The sequence below is a fragment of the Sinocyclocheilus rhinocerous genome, unplaced genomic scaffold, assembly GCF_001515625.1.
Source record: "Sinocyclocheilus rhinocerous isolate Xijiao unplaced genomic scaffold, SAMN03320098_v1.1 scaffold438, whole genome shotgun sequence".
In the NCBI taxonomy this organism is placed as follows: Eukaryota; Metazoa; Chordata; class Actinopteri; order Cypriniformes; family Cyprinidae; genus Sinocyclocheilus; species Sinocyclocheilus rhinocerous.
In genome coordinates, this window is record NW_015634015.1 from 156,594 (window position 1) to 175,494 (window position 18,901).

Sequence of the window (18,901 nt, forward strand, 5' to 3'; positions counted from 1 at the left end):
ATTAATTACTCACCCTCAAGTCGTTCCAAACCCGTAAGACCTTCGTTCATCTTCGGAACACTAATTAAGATATTTTTGATGCATTCCAAGAGCTCTCTGACCCTGTATTGACAGCAATGTAATTACCACAATCAAGGTCCAGAGACGTAGCAAGGAGATAGGTAAAATAATCAATGTGACATCAGGGGTTTAACCGTAATTTAACGAAGCTACGAGAATACTTTTTGTACACAAAGAAAACTAAAATAACAACTTTATTCAACAATTCGTCTCCTCCGCATCACCCTGGTGCCATTTTGGAGAGTATCCACTGAACGTAAACAGCGTATGCTGTTCTGTGTCAGCTGCGTCACACGGATTCATTGTTTTCGTTCAAATCAAAGCGTAAACAACGTAGAAAACGTATCCGCGTACAGAAAGTATTCTCGTAGCTTCGTAAAATTACGGTTGAACCACTGATTTCACATGTCACATGGATTATTTTAACGATCTCCTTGCTACGTTTCTGAGCCTTGATCGTATAAGGATCCTTGCTGTCAATGCAGGGTCAGAGAGCTCTCGGAATGCATCAAAAATATCTTAATTTGTTTTCCGAAGATGGACGAAGGTCTTATGGGTTTAGAACGACATGAGGGTGAGTAATTAATGACAGCATTTTCATTTTTGGGTGAACTAACCCTTTAAATATACTTGTCATTACACATTTGTAATGATGAAATGGCAATTGAGTACTTTTAAAATATATTAACTTTAAATGTAATATCAAAAAACACTATAGAGTTAAAATTATAATCTTAATCTATCATCACTTTACATGTGATTATTAGTCAGTATATTAGTCAGCATATCAAAACAAGTGCACTTCTTTAAAGCATGACAAAAGATGATTAAAACAATGATTTAAAATGTACTATAAATAAACATTTTAATTTATCACAACGTGCATTTTTACTTTAAGAAACAGTCATGAAAGTGTCTCACACTTAAGTGGCCTTTTATTTCATTAATATTATCTGCAAGTACAGTTTTATTAAAAAAAATACTTTGAAGTACACTACAAGTGCACATTCAATACAATTAAGTATCCTTATTTTTCACAAGGACATTGTGATTATAAATTCAAGGAGTCTCCGATTCACAAAGCCACACTTTAATCACACTAAAATTGGCATGAGACGTAGATTCACAAATAACTGAATCGAGACACATGACATGTTTGGCTCCAAAAGTTTATTTTTGGAATAATCTGACAATAATGTGTTCTCTGGACACTCTCTGTCATGGTCATTTGATGCCATATTCCTTAGCATGAAGGATAGGACAAAAATAGCACACGACAAACATTTTTCCACATAAAGCATGATCTGATGCTAAAGGTATAAATACAGGTAACTACACATCATGGGGGCACGTTTAGAGTGGTAGTTACATCCATTTACTATAGGGACAACAAAACTTTCCTACTGAGTGGACATTTACAGAAGAATAAACACATAAACATTGTTCATTGTTTATTTTTTAAGGTAACTGGCCCCTCACTTGCCACCTAGGCAATAAATAAACACTCATTTAAAAATGTGAATGGTATTAAAAGATTTGTAAAACATTATAAATGTTCTTTTAGATCAATATAATGTAATAAACAAGGAAAATCCTAAAAATGCATGACATTGCCATGTGAAAAGGCTTGTAAAACTATTACCACATGGAATTTGAGACTTGACTTGTGAAACAAGACTTCAGATTTGATTTGGACTCAGATGTCAAAGAGATGTGAACATGCCTGCATTCAAGGTAATAAAACATCCATATACAACATCACACCACAGCAAACCGCCTTGTGTGACCTTGAACAAATACATAAAGCTAGATCTCACAGCAAAGCACAGAAGCAGTTTGCAGTTTGCAGGCACCCACTCGTTTCAGAACGGCAGTTTTTCCCCTCAGGCTGAAGCTTTAAGATGCCAGAATATTGCAGAAATGGAGCAAAGCAATCATTCATACTGCAAGCCATTAAGTTGTTAAATAAATATACTCGAACTTGGGAAAAGTTTAAAGCCATTGTTTTAATTTTTGTGTTAGCGTACTGTAATGTGTTGTTTGTACTTCTAATATGTATTTTGGACAAGCAATTATAGAAATGATTTGAATTTGTTACTGATTTTCATGTTGTCTTGCCTTTTTGTCTACATGTACGTCATTAATTTTTATATACAAAATAAACATGCAGAGAACACCAACCATTTTAACATAAATGAATAGCATAACCAAACCACAGAAAGTAATTTTATGCAGAATCTCCTGCAATCTTTGCATATTAGACACAAAGTATTTTTACATTAAAAAATGACACACTTCACCTTCAAAATTTGTATTCAAACAGCATCATTACTGCCGCAGAACTAAATACTGTGCACAAGGCATTTCCTTCATAACTCCTAACACATTATAGTTTCGTTTGGACTGTGACCCGCATTCACAGAGAGTTGTGGGTGATAAAGACTTGGATGAGGTTTCTAGAGAAAACATCTGGTCTCAAAGTGAATTTAACAGAATACCAAACATGGCCACCGATGGCCTCAAACTGAGGTGAGAGACTGACCCAGTTAGATGCAGAACAGAGAAAAAACAGCAGCAGCGCCTCAGGTCAGTTCAGGCAAAGGCAAAAACATGAATATGAAAAGGGAGATTTATGGACTATAATTACAGAACTTGTTTGTGAGGGAGAAAAAGCGCATTCAAATTAAAAAATTAGCTTTCTAGGTATTGAAATTACCCATGTAATGAAAAACAATTTTCTGGGTATTGTGGGATAATTCTTGCTCTTGGCTGCAGCTTGGATTCTTTCCTGTTTAATTCATGACTGTTTGCTTCTTGCTTGTTCCACAGCCATTTGCTAGCTAATGGGGCTGATGCTGAGCACAGCAGTTATATTTATGATCATGGATTCTTCATTGCAGTCCATGAGAGGATCCAGCAGTAGCATTCACCTGACTGAAGCATTTACTATTCACACAGACCCAATCTCAACACACAGACGTCTCTACTGTTTCATTAAAGGAGGCAAAACCGACAGCGCCAACAGAATCTGCTCATTTATATTGCAGTCATAACTGGGCAGTAGCATTCACCTGACTGAAGCATTTACTATTCACACAGACCCAATCTCAACACACAGACGTATCTACTGTTTCATTAAAGGAGGCAAAACCGACAGCGCCAACAGAATCTGCTCATTTATATTGCAGTCATAACTGGCTCATTAAAACACACATCCCCCAAAACATTCAAATGTCAGCAACAGACCATAACAAGCTTAACCGGGGCTGGCAGGTGCTGCTTTCACCCCATGCTGCAGGGTATTCAATTAGGAAACATCACACTGTGGGTTCCCTCTGCTCAAACACCTTTAATAACAGACACGGAAACACGCTAATGTCCGGAGGCTTTAGGACAACATGAAACATTAGCAAGCCAAAGTTTTACTACAATAATGTAATGCATTTATGAATGGAACAAGATATTCAGCTAGGAAATTTATGTTGATTTTATTCATCGCAGTTGGTTAGTGCATAAAAAGTGGGCGATTCACAATAACCTGTTTGAGGGCATGACCAGCAAATGCCCCCCATGATTCTGACAGGGCAATCACAGCATTCGGTGGCCAAATATTTTGGTAACTGAAACCGGTGCTACTTTCATAACTCATAGTATCACACTACTTGTGCTCTCAGATTTCACCTAAATGCAACTGCCTTCATCCTGAATCTCAAGGTGTGTTCATGTCATGGCAGAAAGATTGTATTTAAAAGTTGAATGCAGATGAACAACACAACAAAGTTGTAATTATAAGTGGGAAACTTTAAAGGGGTCATAGGATGCCCATTTTCCACAAGTTGATATAGAGTTTCTGAGTTGGGGGCAAATTTGGTAAATGTGTTTACACAATTATCTAAGTTGCATGTACAAAATATAATAGTATTGTACAATAGAATATAGAACAATTCCATTTACAGCGTCTTTATAATCTGAATAAAAACATCAAGCAAAATCTCACCCGATGCACATGCATTATTAATCATTTTGTAGATGTAGAGTTAAAAAATTCAGTACAAGCCGTTCACAGAATCTGTAAAATGTGACATCACATTTTACAAGCCCCGCCCACGACTGTTGATGGACAACGCTGAATTAGCAGAGACCCCGCCCTGAGTGAACCACACACAATCCTCCATGTTTATCTTCACGCTAGAGCATTTAAAAGCAGCATTCAAGTAAGAAATATCTTCGTATTACAGCTATAGAAGTTATTCAGTCTAAAGCAGTGAGTGATTTTCAGTTTTTATTTTATTATTTGGGTCATATTAACAGTGCAGACAGCAGTATAGGTACTGTATATTATGCTGCTGTCACTTAATACACATATCTAATATAAATTTGTTTGAACATAAATTTGTGTGTATTTGACAGTTTAAGCGCAATAATACATGAAAGAGAACTTAGTTTAGTATTCACATGCCGTGTGACAGCCGCTTTCTGTGCGTGTGCTTCGGATGTGTACACTCAGAAAACCGTATATCTGAAGTTTAAACTAATATGGTTTAAAACGCATGATTTCAGCGTGATAAACATGATAATCAAAACCAAACAGATGTTTTTTAGCAGAGTATCTGAAGAATGAGCTGTAAATGCACAGCCCTATTCTGGAAAAGGGCAGCAGCTCATTTGCATTTAAAGAGACAGGCATGCAAACAGCGTGTTTCTGCTTCCACTCAAAATAGGCATTTTCAAAATGATATAATAAATGATCTGTGCAGTATTTTGAGCTGAAACTTCACAGACACATTCTGGGGACATCTGAGACTTATATTACATCTCGTAAAAAGGGGCATAATAGGTGCCCTTTAAGAAACACACTTGTTGGTTCTGTGTGGAGCACAGTCAGTTTTAAAAGTGCTTTCTTTGATAGACTGGCGTCCACTGGCTCCATTTTCTTTGTCATTCCCTTTCTGTTTCATCCTCTTTTATTTCTCCATTTACTGACTTGACACTCTTCCCTATTCTCTTTTTGTTATATTCATTTCACACCCTTCTTTCTTTGCCCCTCTCTCCTCCCCTCCACTTCTTTCATCTCCTCTTTCCTCTTGCCAAACTCCGAACCAAGGCCCGGGGCGGTGAAGTGCTCGGGTCGCCGTGGCAACGACAGGTCCCTTTCTTTGCTCACGGCAGTCAGAGCTGACTGGAATTGTGAGTCTGGCCCAGCTTCAGTGAGCTGATGAGAACAGGATGTGCTCTCCTGCCCAGCACAACAGCCAATGGGAACACAGAAACCAACCACATGCCCGAGCAACAACACACAACAATAATGTCTAAGGAGAAAAGCCACCAAAAGCACTTCCTGCTGAAAATGTAGTTTAATGAAAGAGTATGTCACAAATAACATAGTTAAATGTGTTCTTTGTAATTTAGAATAATGATAAAATAAACTATAAAATTACCAAGTTATAATTACCAGGCTACTTTCAGAAGTAGAACATGATAACAAAAAAAAATGGCTGTAAATACCATTTAAAAACAAGATGTACACTCTAGCATACTTTTAAAAACGAGTACGTATTACAGAAATAATATACTTTAAAAGAATATACTTAAGTGTGAACTGAATGTAATGTTTTCAGAGACTTAATTGAATGTTATTTGCTATTTAAAATATAAATATAGTACAGTTTAAATTCCTATATGCATTTTAAGTACATTTTTTATCTTTATATTTAATTTCATTATTACTTATTGTCTTTGAAATATGGCTAAAGTTACTGCTGAATGTACTGACAAGCATTTATGGTCAACTAAAATATACTTCATTTCATTTCTATGGAAACTTGTATGTCATGAATTTAAATGTATTTGTAATTACACATTTGTAATGATGAAGTTGCAATTTAGTACATTAAAATATATTAACTTAAAGGAACACTCCACTATTTTTGAAAATAGGCTCATTTTCCAACTCCCCTAGAGTTAAACAGTTGAGGAAAAATAGGAAAAATATAGAAACTCTTTGGTCATTTTTGAGCGAGATGCTAACGGTCTAATCAGATTCAATGATCTATGTATCAAAATACACACTACTGTTAAAAGTATAATCAAGTACTTTACATGTGCTTTAGTATGTTAGTCAACACATCAAAAAAAGTGTACTACTTTAAAGCATGACAAAAGATTATTAAAATATAATGATTTAAAAGTCTACTTAAGTGTGTTAAGAAACAGTGATGAAAGTGTACCTTTCACATTAAAGTGTCTTTAAGTGCACATTAGTGGCCTTTTATTACAGTAATATTTTAAAATATTTATACTTTTAAGATCTGAAGTACACTAAAAGTGTAAATACAATTAAGTGAACTTCTTTTTCACAAGGGTAGAATCTAAAGTTGAGTGGAATTTCATGGAGATTTTGTGGACAAAAAAAAGAAGTAAATTGTCTGTTGTTAATATATGAAGCACAGCTCACACAGAAGTAACTTTCAAAGCAAGCAGCTTTCTGTTGGCCAGCATGGTGAATCTGTTGTGACCAACTGTACTGACAGTAAATGTAGTTGCTTTAATGTAAAACATCAGTAATGCTCTGCCGGCCTCAATCTGAGAGGAAGATGGTGTGTTGCATGTCTGTTACTGCAGATCACCGACTGACTCACGCAAGACCCTACAGGTTTACCAAGACCTCAATTAAAATAATGTGATCAAATATTTAATCTAAGATGTTAGTTAATGAGTGGTGGTTGTTCATGGAAAACTTAAGTGTTCTTTTATTTTTATCTGCAAGTACAATTTATTATAAATATACTTTAAAGATTTTAAGTACACTAAAAGTGCACATTTAATACCATTAAGTGCACTTATTTTTCACAAGTGTATGACTTGGGTCTCTGCTTTAGTTTAAGTCTATGGGATTTTTCATGCATTTTATCAAAAATTGCATAGGAAAACAACATCACACCTCTCCTCAATAAGTCACATGATTTGAGGCTAAATTCTTCAGTACAGTTAAAAACCCTAAAGAATGAGTAATAGTAGCCTAATATTGATGCTTGCATTAAACATTAAAGCAATAATTTCAGGTGTCACAACCCCGTTCTGCACTGTCTGAGAGTAGTGCGAAACATCCAAACATTTTGTGGAATGATCAGAATATAGTCGTTTGATAATAAGAAGAGACAAAGAGATGAGAAAGAAGGAATGAACTACGGTGGGGGAAAAAAATTATATAAAGATACTGTGTGACAGACGGAGAAGAAAGAGCGATAGGGAACGCTAGATTAAAAAGAACATAAGACGTTTGAAACTCCTGATTGAAACCAGCATCTCTGATACAGAACTCAAAAGAAATCTGTCATTTTTCAGTCATGTGACTGTAGAGTAAATGCATCACTCTTGACGTCTGTCAGCACAGACGTTTAATACTATTCTGAAATGTTTGACCCTGATTTCAACCCCGTTGGCTTTATATTTCCTGTCATTTTACCTAAATTATTCTGGATTTCTGTTTTTGCCTCTTTTTTCCCCCCCGCCCTGCTTCAGTCCACACAAAGGCCGGACCCTCCCCGACTCGCCTGGATGCAATACGCCCCCCGGAGGGACTCCAAATCGCAGGGGCGGATTTAGTGAATTGGGGGCCCCAGGCAAAATATAGGAATGGGGCCCTATACATTTGCACACATTTTGCTAGATCAACCTTGAGGTTCCATTTTGTTGTTTTCAGCATAAGCTTGTGTGCAAAGGCTGTCTAATTCTAAACTTTAAAATACATTTATTTTTAGTTGTTTTAACTACAAATTTAAATAAAACTGAAAAAATAATGAAAAGGCAATTATACATTTACACACCTAAAATACATATATCAAGAGCATGCTCACAGATGAGAACAAAACCGCGTTGGATGAAGTGGATTTATGCCCTGCACGGGTCTCAAATCTAGCCCGTCTTTTTCCCCTTTTCCCAAAAAAAGCTTATACTACTGTTTCAGCTATTAAAATAGTTCAGTTTTGTATGTAATGGAAAAGTGATTATATTTCGTTTCGTTTTTTTATAAAGTACATTTAGAAAAACATTGGAGTATTTTTTGTTCATTAAATGTACGTTTTTTTGTCACATCCAATTAGGAGATGGCGAGTCATTTTTTCATCACTATAATTGATGGAAGGCCCGATTATAATTTGTGTTTTATTTTATAATTCCGTACAGTTAAAAAATAAAACACTAATTATAATGGCATATATGTAAAACTTTGTCCTATAATTGTATAGCTGCTTTTTATGATTTTTATGTTGTTCTGTTAAAATTTAAAGGATTTGCTGCAACGCAATATTGTATGATATGTTAATTATTTACATTTTTTATCCATGCAGCAAATGCTTTAAAAAACAGCTTTAAAATTACTTTATTGCATTCCAGACGCTTTTAAAGTACTTTTCACTATACATTTTACGGGTAGCTTGAATGTAAACATTGTCATGAATTCGTTGTATTCCACAATGTTAGTTTAAATGTTTAACCTAGATAAATGTGCGCTGTTAGACGCATATCCAATCGTTTGCGGAGAGTGGAAGCTGAAGCTCTGCAGCACATGGAGGCGCCAGTGCGATCACTTGCATTGTTTTCTAACAGTGGAAACAATTTAAAATATGCAGTCATTTTTGGTCATAAAGGTAAGAGTAATACATCATTCTAAACTGTAAAGGGTCTAGTTTTCACATGATGTCACTTTTGGCTGCATGTTTAAAAGCCAGCTGCTTCTGTTGCTTAGAAGCAACCCCTCTGAGAGACGAAGAGTAGGGGAAAAAATCATTTTGCCAGCTGATACACTCAACTCTCGCTCTGGTAATTGCTTTATAAATGAAAAATTAGTGTCAGTATTCTAGCTGAAATCTGACATTGTAGTTACAAGGAAACAAGTATCTTAATGACCTCTGAATAACTATAAGCGGTGGTTGCTTAAAGGTATTACAATTGCTCGTGTTTATAGTTATGGATTGAACAAACACCTAACTATTAGTATTACACGTTTCTGTTACAAACATGAATGAGACCTCAAATCAAGTGAGCTGTTACTTTTCAGTAATAGTAATATCATTAAACTTTTGTCGTGTGGATGAAAAAAAATGGGTGCAAAAATCCCAGGCTTACATTAAAGGGGCCATAACCTACTGTGAAAAATAAGTGCACTTAACTGTATTGAATGTGCACTTTTAGTGTACTTCAAATTTTAAAAGTATATTTAAAAAACTGTTCTTCAAGATTATATAATATTAATGAAATAAAAAGACAATTAAGTGCACTTGAATAGAGACACTTTCATGACTGTTTCCTAACACACTTAAGTAGACTTTTCTAAAAGTGCCCTTTGTAACAATATCAAATTAAAAGTTTTACTTTAAAGTACATTTTAAATCATTATATTTTAATCATCTTTTTTCATGTTTAAAGACGTACGCTTATTTTAATGTGTTTACTAACATACTAAAGCACACGTAAAGTATTTGATTTCAATTTTAACTGTAGTGTGTTACTCATTATTACATTTCAAGTTAACATATTTTAAATGTACTAAGTTGTAAATTTCCTCTTTAAAATACATGACATTAAAGTTTCAATAGAAATTACATGAAAGTACATTTTAGTTTATCGTGAATGCTAACCAGTGCATTCAGCAGTAAACTTTAACCATATTTCAAAGACAATAAAAGTAATTTTGAAATTACAGTACATATAAAGATGAACTTATGTCCCACTTAAGTAGGTTAAAAATCACTCTTAAGTTCAACTAATTACATTTAATGTAGATTAAACTATAACACATTTTTATTTAATTGCAATTAACTTTAAGTGTCTGAAAATATTACATTAGCATATTATTTCCGTAATAAGTACTCTTTTTAAAAGTACACTTAAGTGTCCTTTTTTTCACAAACGTCAGAAAAGTCTGAATATCTGGTCTCTGATTGGTCTAAAACCAAACTTGACCTAGAACATCTTAGTAACCACTTAGTAACACACTAAAATAACTCAGTACACCTTAGCAACCGGCATAGCACAGTGACAGCAACTTCTACACACGCGAACATCACTTCTGTTTTTTTTTTTCATTACATTTGAATTTTAAATGCGATGTCTTTTAATGCTCCAGAGTGTGCGGCGGTCTCTCAACAGATTTTAATGTACGTCAGCAAAGCTCATTCCTCAAAAACCAATACATTATCTACGTCAAACACACGCCTCTGATTATGACACCCTCCATAATGTGCTCCAGACGCACAAGCGTGAGCCCAACGAGTGTGTACGCGTGTGGGCGCACATGATTAATAAGCTGAACAAAATGGCCCACAAATGAGAAATGATGGCATTGTCTGTAGTCACGGCTGAGCTGGACGGCAGGGTGGAGTTCCTGATGAGTAGAAATGAAGAGAAAGCAGAATGGGGAAATGATGAGGTTAAGAAAAGAGCATGTGCTGGTGGCGGAGCGGACAGGTGTGAACAATGATGCTCAGCACTGCTAGACTCTCAGCTTTCGCTCGTTCTTTTGTTTTCGTTCATACGCCACCCGCAGTTTTGCTCTCTGTTCAGCAGGATCACAAAGAGGTTTAGTTAGCTGCCATGTCAGGACGGTTCCCTCTCCATATCTGCTGTCAGTGGTAATATGACAGCACCAGCAGGGTGAGAATGAGGATCAGCTGCAGTCGTGTTGTGGAGAGACACTGTGTGCTGGATTTCAGCGGGGACAGAGAAGACGTGTCACTCTGCCACCAGTCACACGCATAAATCAAGCCATTGTTCAATCACTGCAGCTACACACACACTTGAGAGAGAGAGGACAAGACATATACACTTTGCAGATATCTGCGATAAGCTGAGATCAAATATAGTCAAGGCTAGAACTTCACTTCAAAGCCTCTCTGTCTTCAAAAACAACTCTTGAATTGAATTATTAATTATTTATTACTCTGCAGTAAAAAGAGTTGGGAAAGGATCAGTTTTAATACCCATCGAACAGTCCAAAAAATAAAATAAAATAAAATAAAAATAAAGTAAAATAAAATAAAATAATAAAATGGACAACACCTAAGCTTTCCATCACACGCACAGACTAAATCTGTCACATAAGACATTCAGCTGAAACTTCCATCTAAAAATGTTAACCTACAAATGTGCTTCATATGTAAATTATTATTTATATAACTTAATAGTTGAATAATTCTTAAATATTTTATAATATATTTAATAATTAAATTTAAGGCAGAAATGCTATTTAACATCACAGAATCAACCTAAAAACATATAAATACTAATACTTATAAGGAATTAATTGCTATTGCTTAGTTTTATTTGTGTAACAATGTTTTTTGTTTTATTTATTATATATATATATATATAACATTATTGGAGTAAGTTTTACAAGAAAATAATATTTCAGTTTTTTGACTGTAAATGTTATTGTTTGTGAAATTACTAGCAATTTCTGAGTGAAAATTGTTTGTAAACCAAATTTCTTCGGCTTAACACATTGACTTAAACATGAACTATTTTCTTGTAAAAATACTCTGATAATTATTGTTTTATTTACAGGTTCAACCAATGTTTGTTTTGTTTTTTTACTGTGCAGGTTATAGTGTATAATGAAATTCTAAGCTAATAATTTCTGAATGTTATCAATAAAGTAAGGCAGTTTTTAATCAGACTCATTCAAGAAATATGACGTCACTCTATCTGCGTTTGCTGCCATCATTAATAATCCCAATCAGACAGTGAATGCCCATTAAACAAGCAAAAGAGAGCTGCTATTGACGTTTGAGACATGACCTGGTCACCTTCCGTCCTGAAAGCATTTACTTGATCCTATTTACTCATGAAAATGATGTCCTGCAAAGTCAATCGATTCTCTGCTCAATCAATGAAGGCACTGTTATTATCTGAGAGGACATGACATTTGATTAATATTGATACAGTTGATACAATTCAGAAACCAGGTTCTTGGTTGGGCATTTTCAATCATTTCCACCCTTAACCAGGTGTGAGTTGTCTGTTCACACTGAAAGCTAAAAATGCTACAAACTCAGAATGCAATAGCTGAGTAATGTACAGTTATGTGGAAGTGGGATTTTGGACCAATGATATTTCAGTGTGGTTGTGGCAATACAGTGTAAACAAGCTACTGACCACATGTCTGGTAGTTTGTGGCGTCAGTATCTGTCATCGCTTGTCACTTCGTATCTGCCTGGTTAAGATACAGCGGCATACAAACTTGTTTTATGTCATACATCAGCATTCTAGTAAACACGTATGAAGTGTCATAACCAGGCATGATGCAATAAAGTTATTATTGATAAATGCTCTTCCTGCTAATCGGAATATCAGTCCTAGCCTTGTGAAAAAAGTATACTATAGCATACTTTTAAAAAGAGTACTTATGGAAATAATATACTTAAGTGTGAACTGAGTATAATGTTTTCAACACTTTGATTAAATGAAAAAGTATTATAGTTTACATTTATATTAAATGCAATTATCTGCTTTTTGACCCACTTAAGTATGTCTTAATTACATCTTTATATGTAAATTCATAATTACTTTGAAGTGTACTGCTGAATGTACTGATGAGTATTTATGGTAAAATAATAATAAAAAAGTAAAATAAACGTTGAAACTTGTATGTATACATATATTTACATGTATTTTAATTACACATTTTTAATGATAAAGTTGCAATTTAGTACATTTAAAATATATTAACTTTATATATAATTTTGAATAACACACGACAGTTAAAATCACAATCAAGTACTTCACATGTGCTTTAGTATATTAGTCGACATTGAAATAAGTGTACTTCTTTAAAGCACAACAAAGGATTATTAAAACATAATGCTTTAGAATGTACCTTAAAGTAAAACTTTTATTTTGATAATCTGACATTACTACAACGTGCGCTTTTTAAAAGTGTACTTAAGTGTGTTAAGAAACAGTCATGAAAGTTAGCTTAAAGGGATAGTTCACCCAAAAATGAAAATTTGATGTTTATCTGCTTACCCCCAGGGCATCCAAGATGTAGGTGACTTTGTTTCTTCAGTAGAACACAAACGTAGATTTTTAAGTCCAGCCGTTGCAGTCTATCAGTCGTATAATGCATGGCAATGGTAACAAAATCTATGAGGATAGCTCCGCCCACAGTCAAATCTCATTGTCCAAAACCCCACTTCACATAACTGTACATGCACATACACCCAACATGTCCTGATTTTCTATTGTTTCGTCACATAAAACAGCATTTTTGCTTTAAGAGCGGGCAGACAAATCACTGAAAAGCTGTAAAACTGAAGGAGTAAAGGGTTTTATTTCCTTCATGGCTTCAGAAATCCTAAATCTCTGTTTATCTGGCTGGACTGTTTCTGGTTATTTTCCTCTCGAGCGCACATCTTGCTGCTGATTCTGTCTCCAGGCAACTCCCACGCGCTGAGCTGTGATCCAAGATGCCTCAGACATGTTCCTAAAATACCTGACCCAAACTACATCACACGCATCCACCAGGAAACACGTCACAACTCTCCAGCTCCTCCAGCGCATGACATAACCCCATAAAAACTCGCACAAAACGGCTAATCAATCTGGCAGATGATGATGGTTATGATAAATAAAATCATGTTTTATTTTTTACTGAATATTCTCAGCCATGTTTTCTGGGCAGTCCATTAGGCTACAGTATATTTTCATATAATTCTTATATTAGCCTATATTGTATTATAGTCAGTAGGCAACTCAGGCAACAGTAATGGTTAATTAAAATAGATATTTTGCTATTCATTTTTCCATTCAATATTTTGCTTTTTAAACTTGAGGGGTGTTTTTGACATATCATATCATAACCGTTTAATCCTGTTAAAATCATCTATGTTCTGTGGTATAAAAAGGGCCCAATAATAAAAGATTGATGAGAAATAAAACATGGTCATATAAAGGTGTATTATACAGATATTCCATTTTATAATGTCTTATAACAAAGCCTATCATAATATATTAGCATATAACAGGCTACTTATATAGCAATAAATGTGACCCTGGACAACAAAACCAGTCATAATTAACACAAGTATATTTGTAGCAATAGCCAACGATACATTGTATGGGTTAAAATTATCAATTTTTCTCTTATGACAAAATATCATTAGGATATTATGTAAAGATCATGTTTCATGATGATATTTTGTAAATTTCCTTCCGTAAATATATCAAAACGTAATTTTTGATTAGTAATATGCATAGCTAAGGACTTCATTTAGACAATTTAAAGGCGATTTTCTCAATATTTAGATTTTTTGCACACTCAGATTCTAGATCTTCAAATAGTTGTATCTCAAACAAACCACACATCCATGGAAAGCTCATTTATTCCGCTTTCAGAAGATGTATAAATCTCAATTTAAAAAATTGACCTTTATAACTGGTTTTGTGGTCCAGGGTCACATATGATACATAGTAGATAAATAATAATATCTGATCGCAACATGTGTTCGTTGTAGGCTACTGTTTACTGTGGAATAGGCCAGTGATGTATAACTGTAATTTGACTGTGGTTGCAATTATTTGTGAAAAGATATAGGAATAATCACAGTACAGATTATATGGCATTGTGAATATCGTTATGAGGCATGATATGTGCCAGTCAGGAATAAAGTGAATAAAGCAGCTCCAGCTGATGCTCGCGCTCTCCTCAGACACGACATCATGCACGCAGTGCCACAGCGACGCGAGAGTTCAGCTGATCTAAACGCGTCTTTTCTATAGAAAATACATTTCTTTTTAAATGACATCAATCATCATATGACACAGCATGTGTGTACATAAACACACTTCATGCGTCTGTCAGGTGAATCGTGTAGGCTTCATGTGCGTATTTCCGGAGCTGCACTTTACGCGTTACACTTCATTGGGGAATATAATTTTTTGATGATTTTAGATTTGCCTATTTTATAATCAGTTATTTCCTGCCCTCATTCACTATAATACAATATAATATAAACCGATATAAAATGGCCTAGGCTATATACTGTAAATAATGAACAGAAAGTATTGCTCCGAATATTTAGTGAGAAATAATCCCATTAACCTAAAAACTGATTCCGAGATGAATTAAGAACCGAATAAACAGGTGAGGAATCATTTAAGCTGGTGTTTCTATGTTAAAGCCCGGATCATTACGTAAATATAGATCGAGATTCACTCACCATAGGTTGGTTTTAAATTAGTCATCTCAGCCATTTTGAAGTCCAATGGCTTGGCTGTGATCAGAAAACAAAAAATAAAAAGCAAAGGGAATGAATTTCTATTTTATTTCCATGAATTTCTTCAGGCCGATCCTCCAGCTGAATGGGTGGCCGAGCTGTGGATGTTTTCTTCTGTGTCTGCGCGCTCCTTAAGGATGCGCTCCGCCTCCTCCTCCTCCTCCTCCAGATGCGAGTGTGATGAAGATGAAGATGAAGATGATGAAGATGCTCAGGGTGGATGCGGCGCAGACTCAACCTAAAATCACATGCAAACCCTTCAGCTCCCCCTACAGTCTACAATGGGGAAAATACCGAGCACACCCCGAACCTGAAGTTATTCTATTCTATTTTCTTACATTATAGCCTATTTTTATAAACATTATTGATGTAGAGTTCATTTTAAATTATATATGAATTATATCATATTTTATTTGTAAATACACAAATTATTTATGTTAGATTAATAAGTACATTTAAAATGTGACATACCAATTATATTATTGTATAAAACTAAATATTAATTTAATATTTATATAAATATGAACTCTTTCACTAATTAATTAATTTACATGTCTTTTCCAGCTGTTTGTGATTACCGTTATTTATAAGTGAATTATTATTAATTTAATTTTAAGAAAATTATATACTAATTGTTTTATTTTTTGTACATCATGTTTTACTTACATAAATATGAACTTTTATAATTAATTTACATAATAAAGATACACAGTATACATAATATATATATATATATATATGTAAACAAAACTTTTATTTTGGATGCGATTAATCGCGATTAATCGTTTGACAGCACTAGTTTTAATTATAAGTAAATTATTATTGTTAATAATTAAATTGAAAAATAAAGTTATATATGTGTGTGTGTGTCTGTCTGTTTGTGATTACTGGATAAGGACTTTTAAAACTCGTTTTATAGAGATTGCATTTGCATAGAATTCCTTCTATTAATTCAAGGCCTCGAAAACACTATTTTAAAATATTCTGATATTTCTAGGAATGTATAACCCCGTATTTAAGTTGATATATACTGTGTATAAGCATCATTTAACACAAATAAATACATCACAAAACATATCTGTATCAAAATGATTTTTTTTTTACTTTGGTTTACAGTCAACATACAGGAGCATAATGTCCTTTAACAATAGAATAATTATAATAACAACAAGAATTGAAATGACAATATCAATAAAATAGTCAATTCAAATAGATTCACACTGGATAACATACTGATAAATACTTGTAAGAAATAGTTTTCAGATGGAATGCTGTTGATCTGAATTCCAGTCGGGTGATTGTCATGTTACTGACACACATGTTGGTTGTATCCTTACACAATACAGTATGCGCCATCAGTGAAAAAAACACACACGTTCTAGTTAAAGTGTTACAAAGGGCTAGGCCACATATTTTTTTTTGAGGGGAAAAAAAAACTTGAACAAAAAGTAATTTCTAAACCTTTAATACAGTGAATGAAATCTAAATTACAGTGTAGCTAATGAGGGAGAAATAAAGTGAAGTTACTCTACAATGGAAGTAGTAACTGTATGTTTGTCACAACGACGTGGGCTCGATTGTAAAATAGTTTAATTTTTTTAAGGCAAAATAAACCATAAAATGACAGCGAACCATGTAATATAACCAATAAAATGTTTCGAATCATACCTGTAAGTCTAAGCAAGCTATGCACTGAAGTTGCTAATGACATTTAGATACCTGCCTATGTCTATTTTATAAATGTTTCTATCTTTAAATACAACACATATGTTTTTACATCACCGAGGTGTGCATTGGATGTGTAACGCGAGAGCTTAAATCTATTTCACCCAAAATGACCTCAAGATAGCATACTGGTTTAACGATAACTCAACACTGATTGCGTACATTGCAAAGTGCCTTTGAAATCTGTATTAAAACTACAGCTTTACTGTAATTAGCATTTAATCCGCAGTGTATGTATATGTAACACTTATCCGATGAAATACAGCACAAAGGCACTCATCGAAACAATGAGCATACCTGACATCTAAATTGAACGTTTTATAGCAATCGACGGCCACGAAAAAGAAATAAAACAAGGCATTATGCTTTACAATAAGTTTCCCGAAAGGCTCATAATTCTCAACGTGACCTGAGCCGATGTGAACAACCCTGCAGATGAAGAGTTTGCATCTTTTGCATCGCCCAATTTACAAACATCATGTGGGGTCCAAACGAAACCCGAAAACACTTGATGACTGTAAGACGACTAAAACATCCCTGACATGCTTCATTGCTTAAAACCACTGGAACATTTCCGACCAATAGAAGGTTTGCGATGTTCATAATCAACGTGAGAATCACTGGGAAGGGCTTTTTAGTAATTGCAGAATCTATCTATGAACAAAGGAGCACAAAGGAAAGGCACAAAGATTATTACAATGGAAACAATAGTGGGAACGCAGAACATCATATGATCCTTAGTTTCTCTTAAGTTGTGACTAATCACAGATAACACTTTTCAAGCACTGATTAAAGTCAACATGAAATGCTATTTGCAAAGCATTTACTCCCTAATGTAACATATTTCACAGCCAAATGCTGTAGTAAGTGGGCGTCAAAAACAATATTGTTCAGCAGTTTGGGGATGGTAAGATTTTGTAATGTTTTTATAAGAAGTCTGCATTTATTTGATCAAAAATGCAGTAAAAACTACCGAGACCCTAAAGGGACATGCTGATGGGAGGAAAACATTTATTTTATTGCTTTTGCATTCTCTCGCTAAATTGCTGCAAATGTTTTGCAAGTGATGAAAGCTTTTTTTTTTGCCCAAGAATGCAAAGTTTCTCAGTGGAACACAATACTTTTGTGAGAGAACAAAAATTGCTTTATGAGCCATTGCAAATATTTTATGAGATGTGCAAATGTTGTGCGAGAGATCGCAAATGTTCTATAAGATCGCAAGTGTTTAGGAGAGATCACAAATGTTTTACAAGATCACAAATATTTAGCTAGAGATTGCACGATTTACAAGACACGGCGAATATTGTGCGACATTGCAAATTTTTGTGAGAAATCTAAATTTTTTATTTGCAAGAAATCACTTTTTTTTTTTCAAGAGAATCACAAATATTTTCCAAGAGATGGCAAATGTTTGCAAGAAATCGCAAATATTTTGCGAGAGATTGCGTGTTTTACGAGAGATCACAATTGTTTTGTGAGAGATTTCACGTTTTACGAGGGACGGCAAATGTTGTGTGACCTCGCAAATGTTTTACGAAATTTAAGATTTTTTGCAAGAAATCACAATTTATTTATTTTTTACAAGAGATCGCAAATATTTTACAAATTTTCAAATATTTTGCGAGAGATGGCAAATATTGTGCAATATCGCAAATGATTTACAAGAACGCACATTTTTGCGAGAAACTACAATTGTTTTATGAGAGATCGCAAATATTTTGTGAGAGATTGCACGTTTTACAAGAGACAGCATATGTTGTGTGACCTCGCAAATGACCTCGCAAAATGTTTGCAAATTTTTGTCAGAAATCGCCTTTTTTTTTTACAAAAGATTTTTTACAAAA

General features: G+C 34.3%; 1 protein-coding gene across 3 annotated transcripts in view; it reads right to left on the minus strand.

Annotated features, from left to right (window-relative positions):
- The window catches only part of LOC107745033 (synaptotagmin-11-like), a 35,742-nt gene extending 20,285 nt beyond the window's left edge, over window positions 1-15,457 (minus strand). For all 3 annotated transcript variants that reach the window (XM_016558864.1, XM_016558863.1, XM_016558862.1), the window contains exon 1: window positions 15,276-15,457. In XM_016558864.1, coding sequence (XP_016414350.1) covers window positions 15,276-15,309 — 34 coding nt within the window. In that variant the 5' untranslated portion in view covers window positions 15,310-15,457. The remainder of the gene's footprint in view (window positions 1-15,275) is intronic.
- Window positions 15,458-18,901: the final 3,444 nt, after the last annotated feature.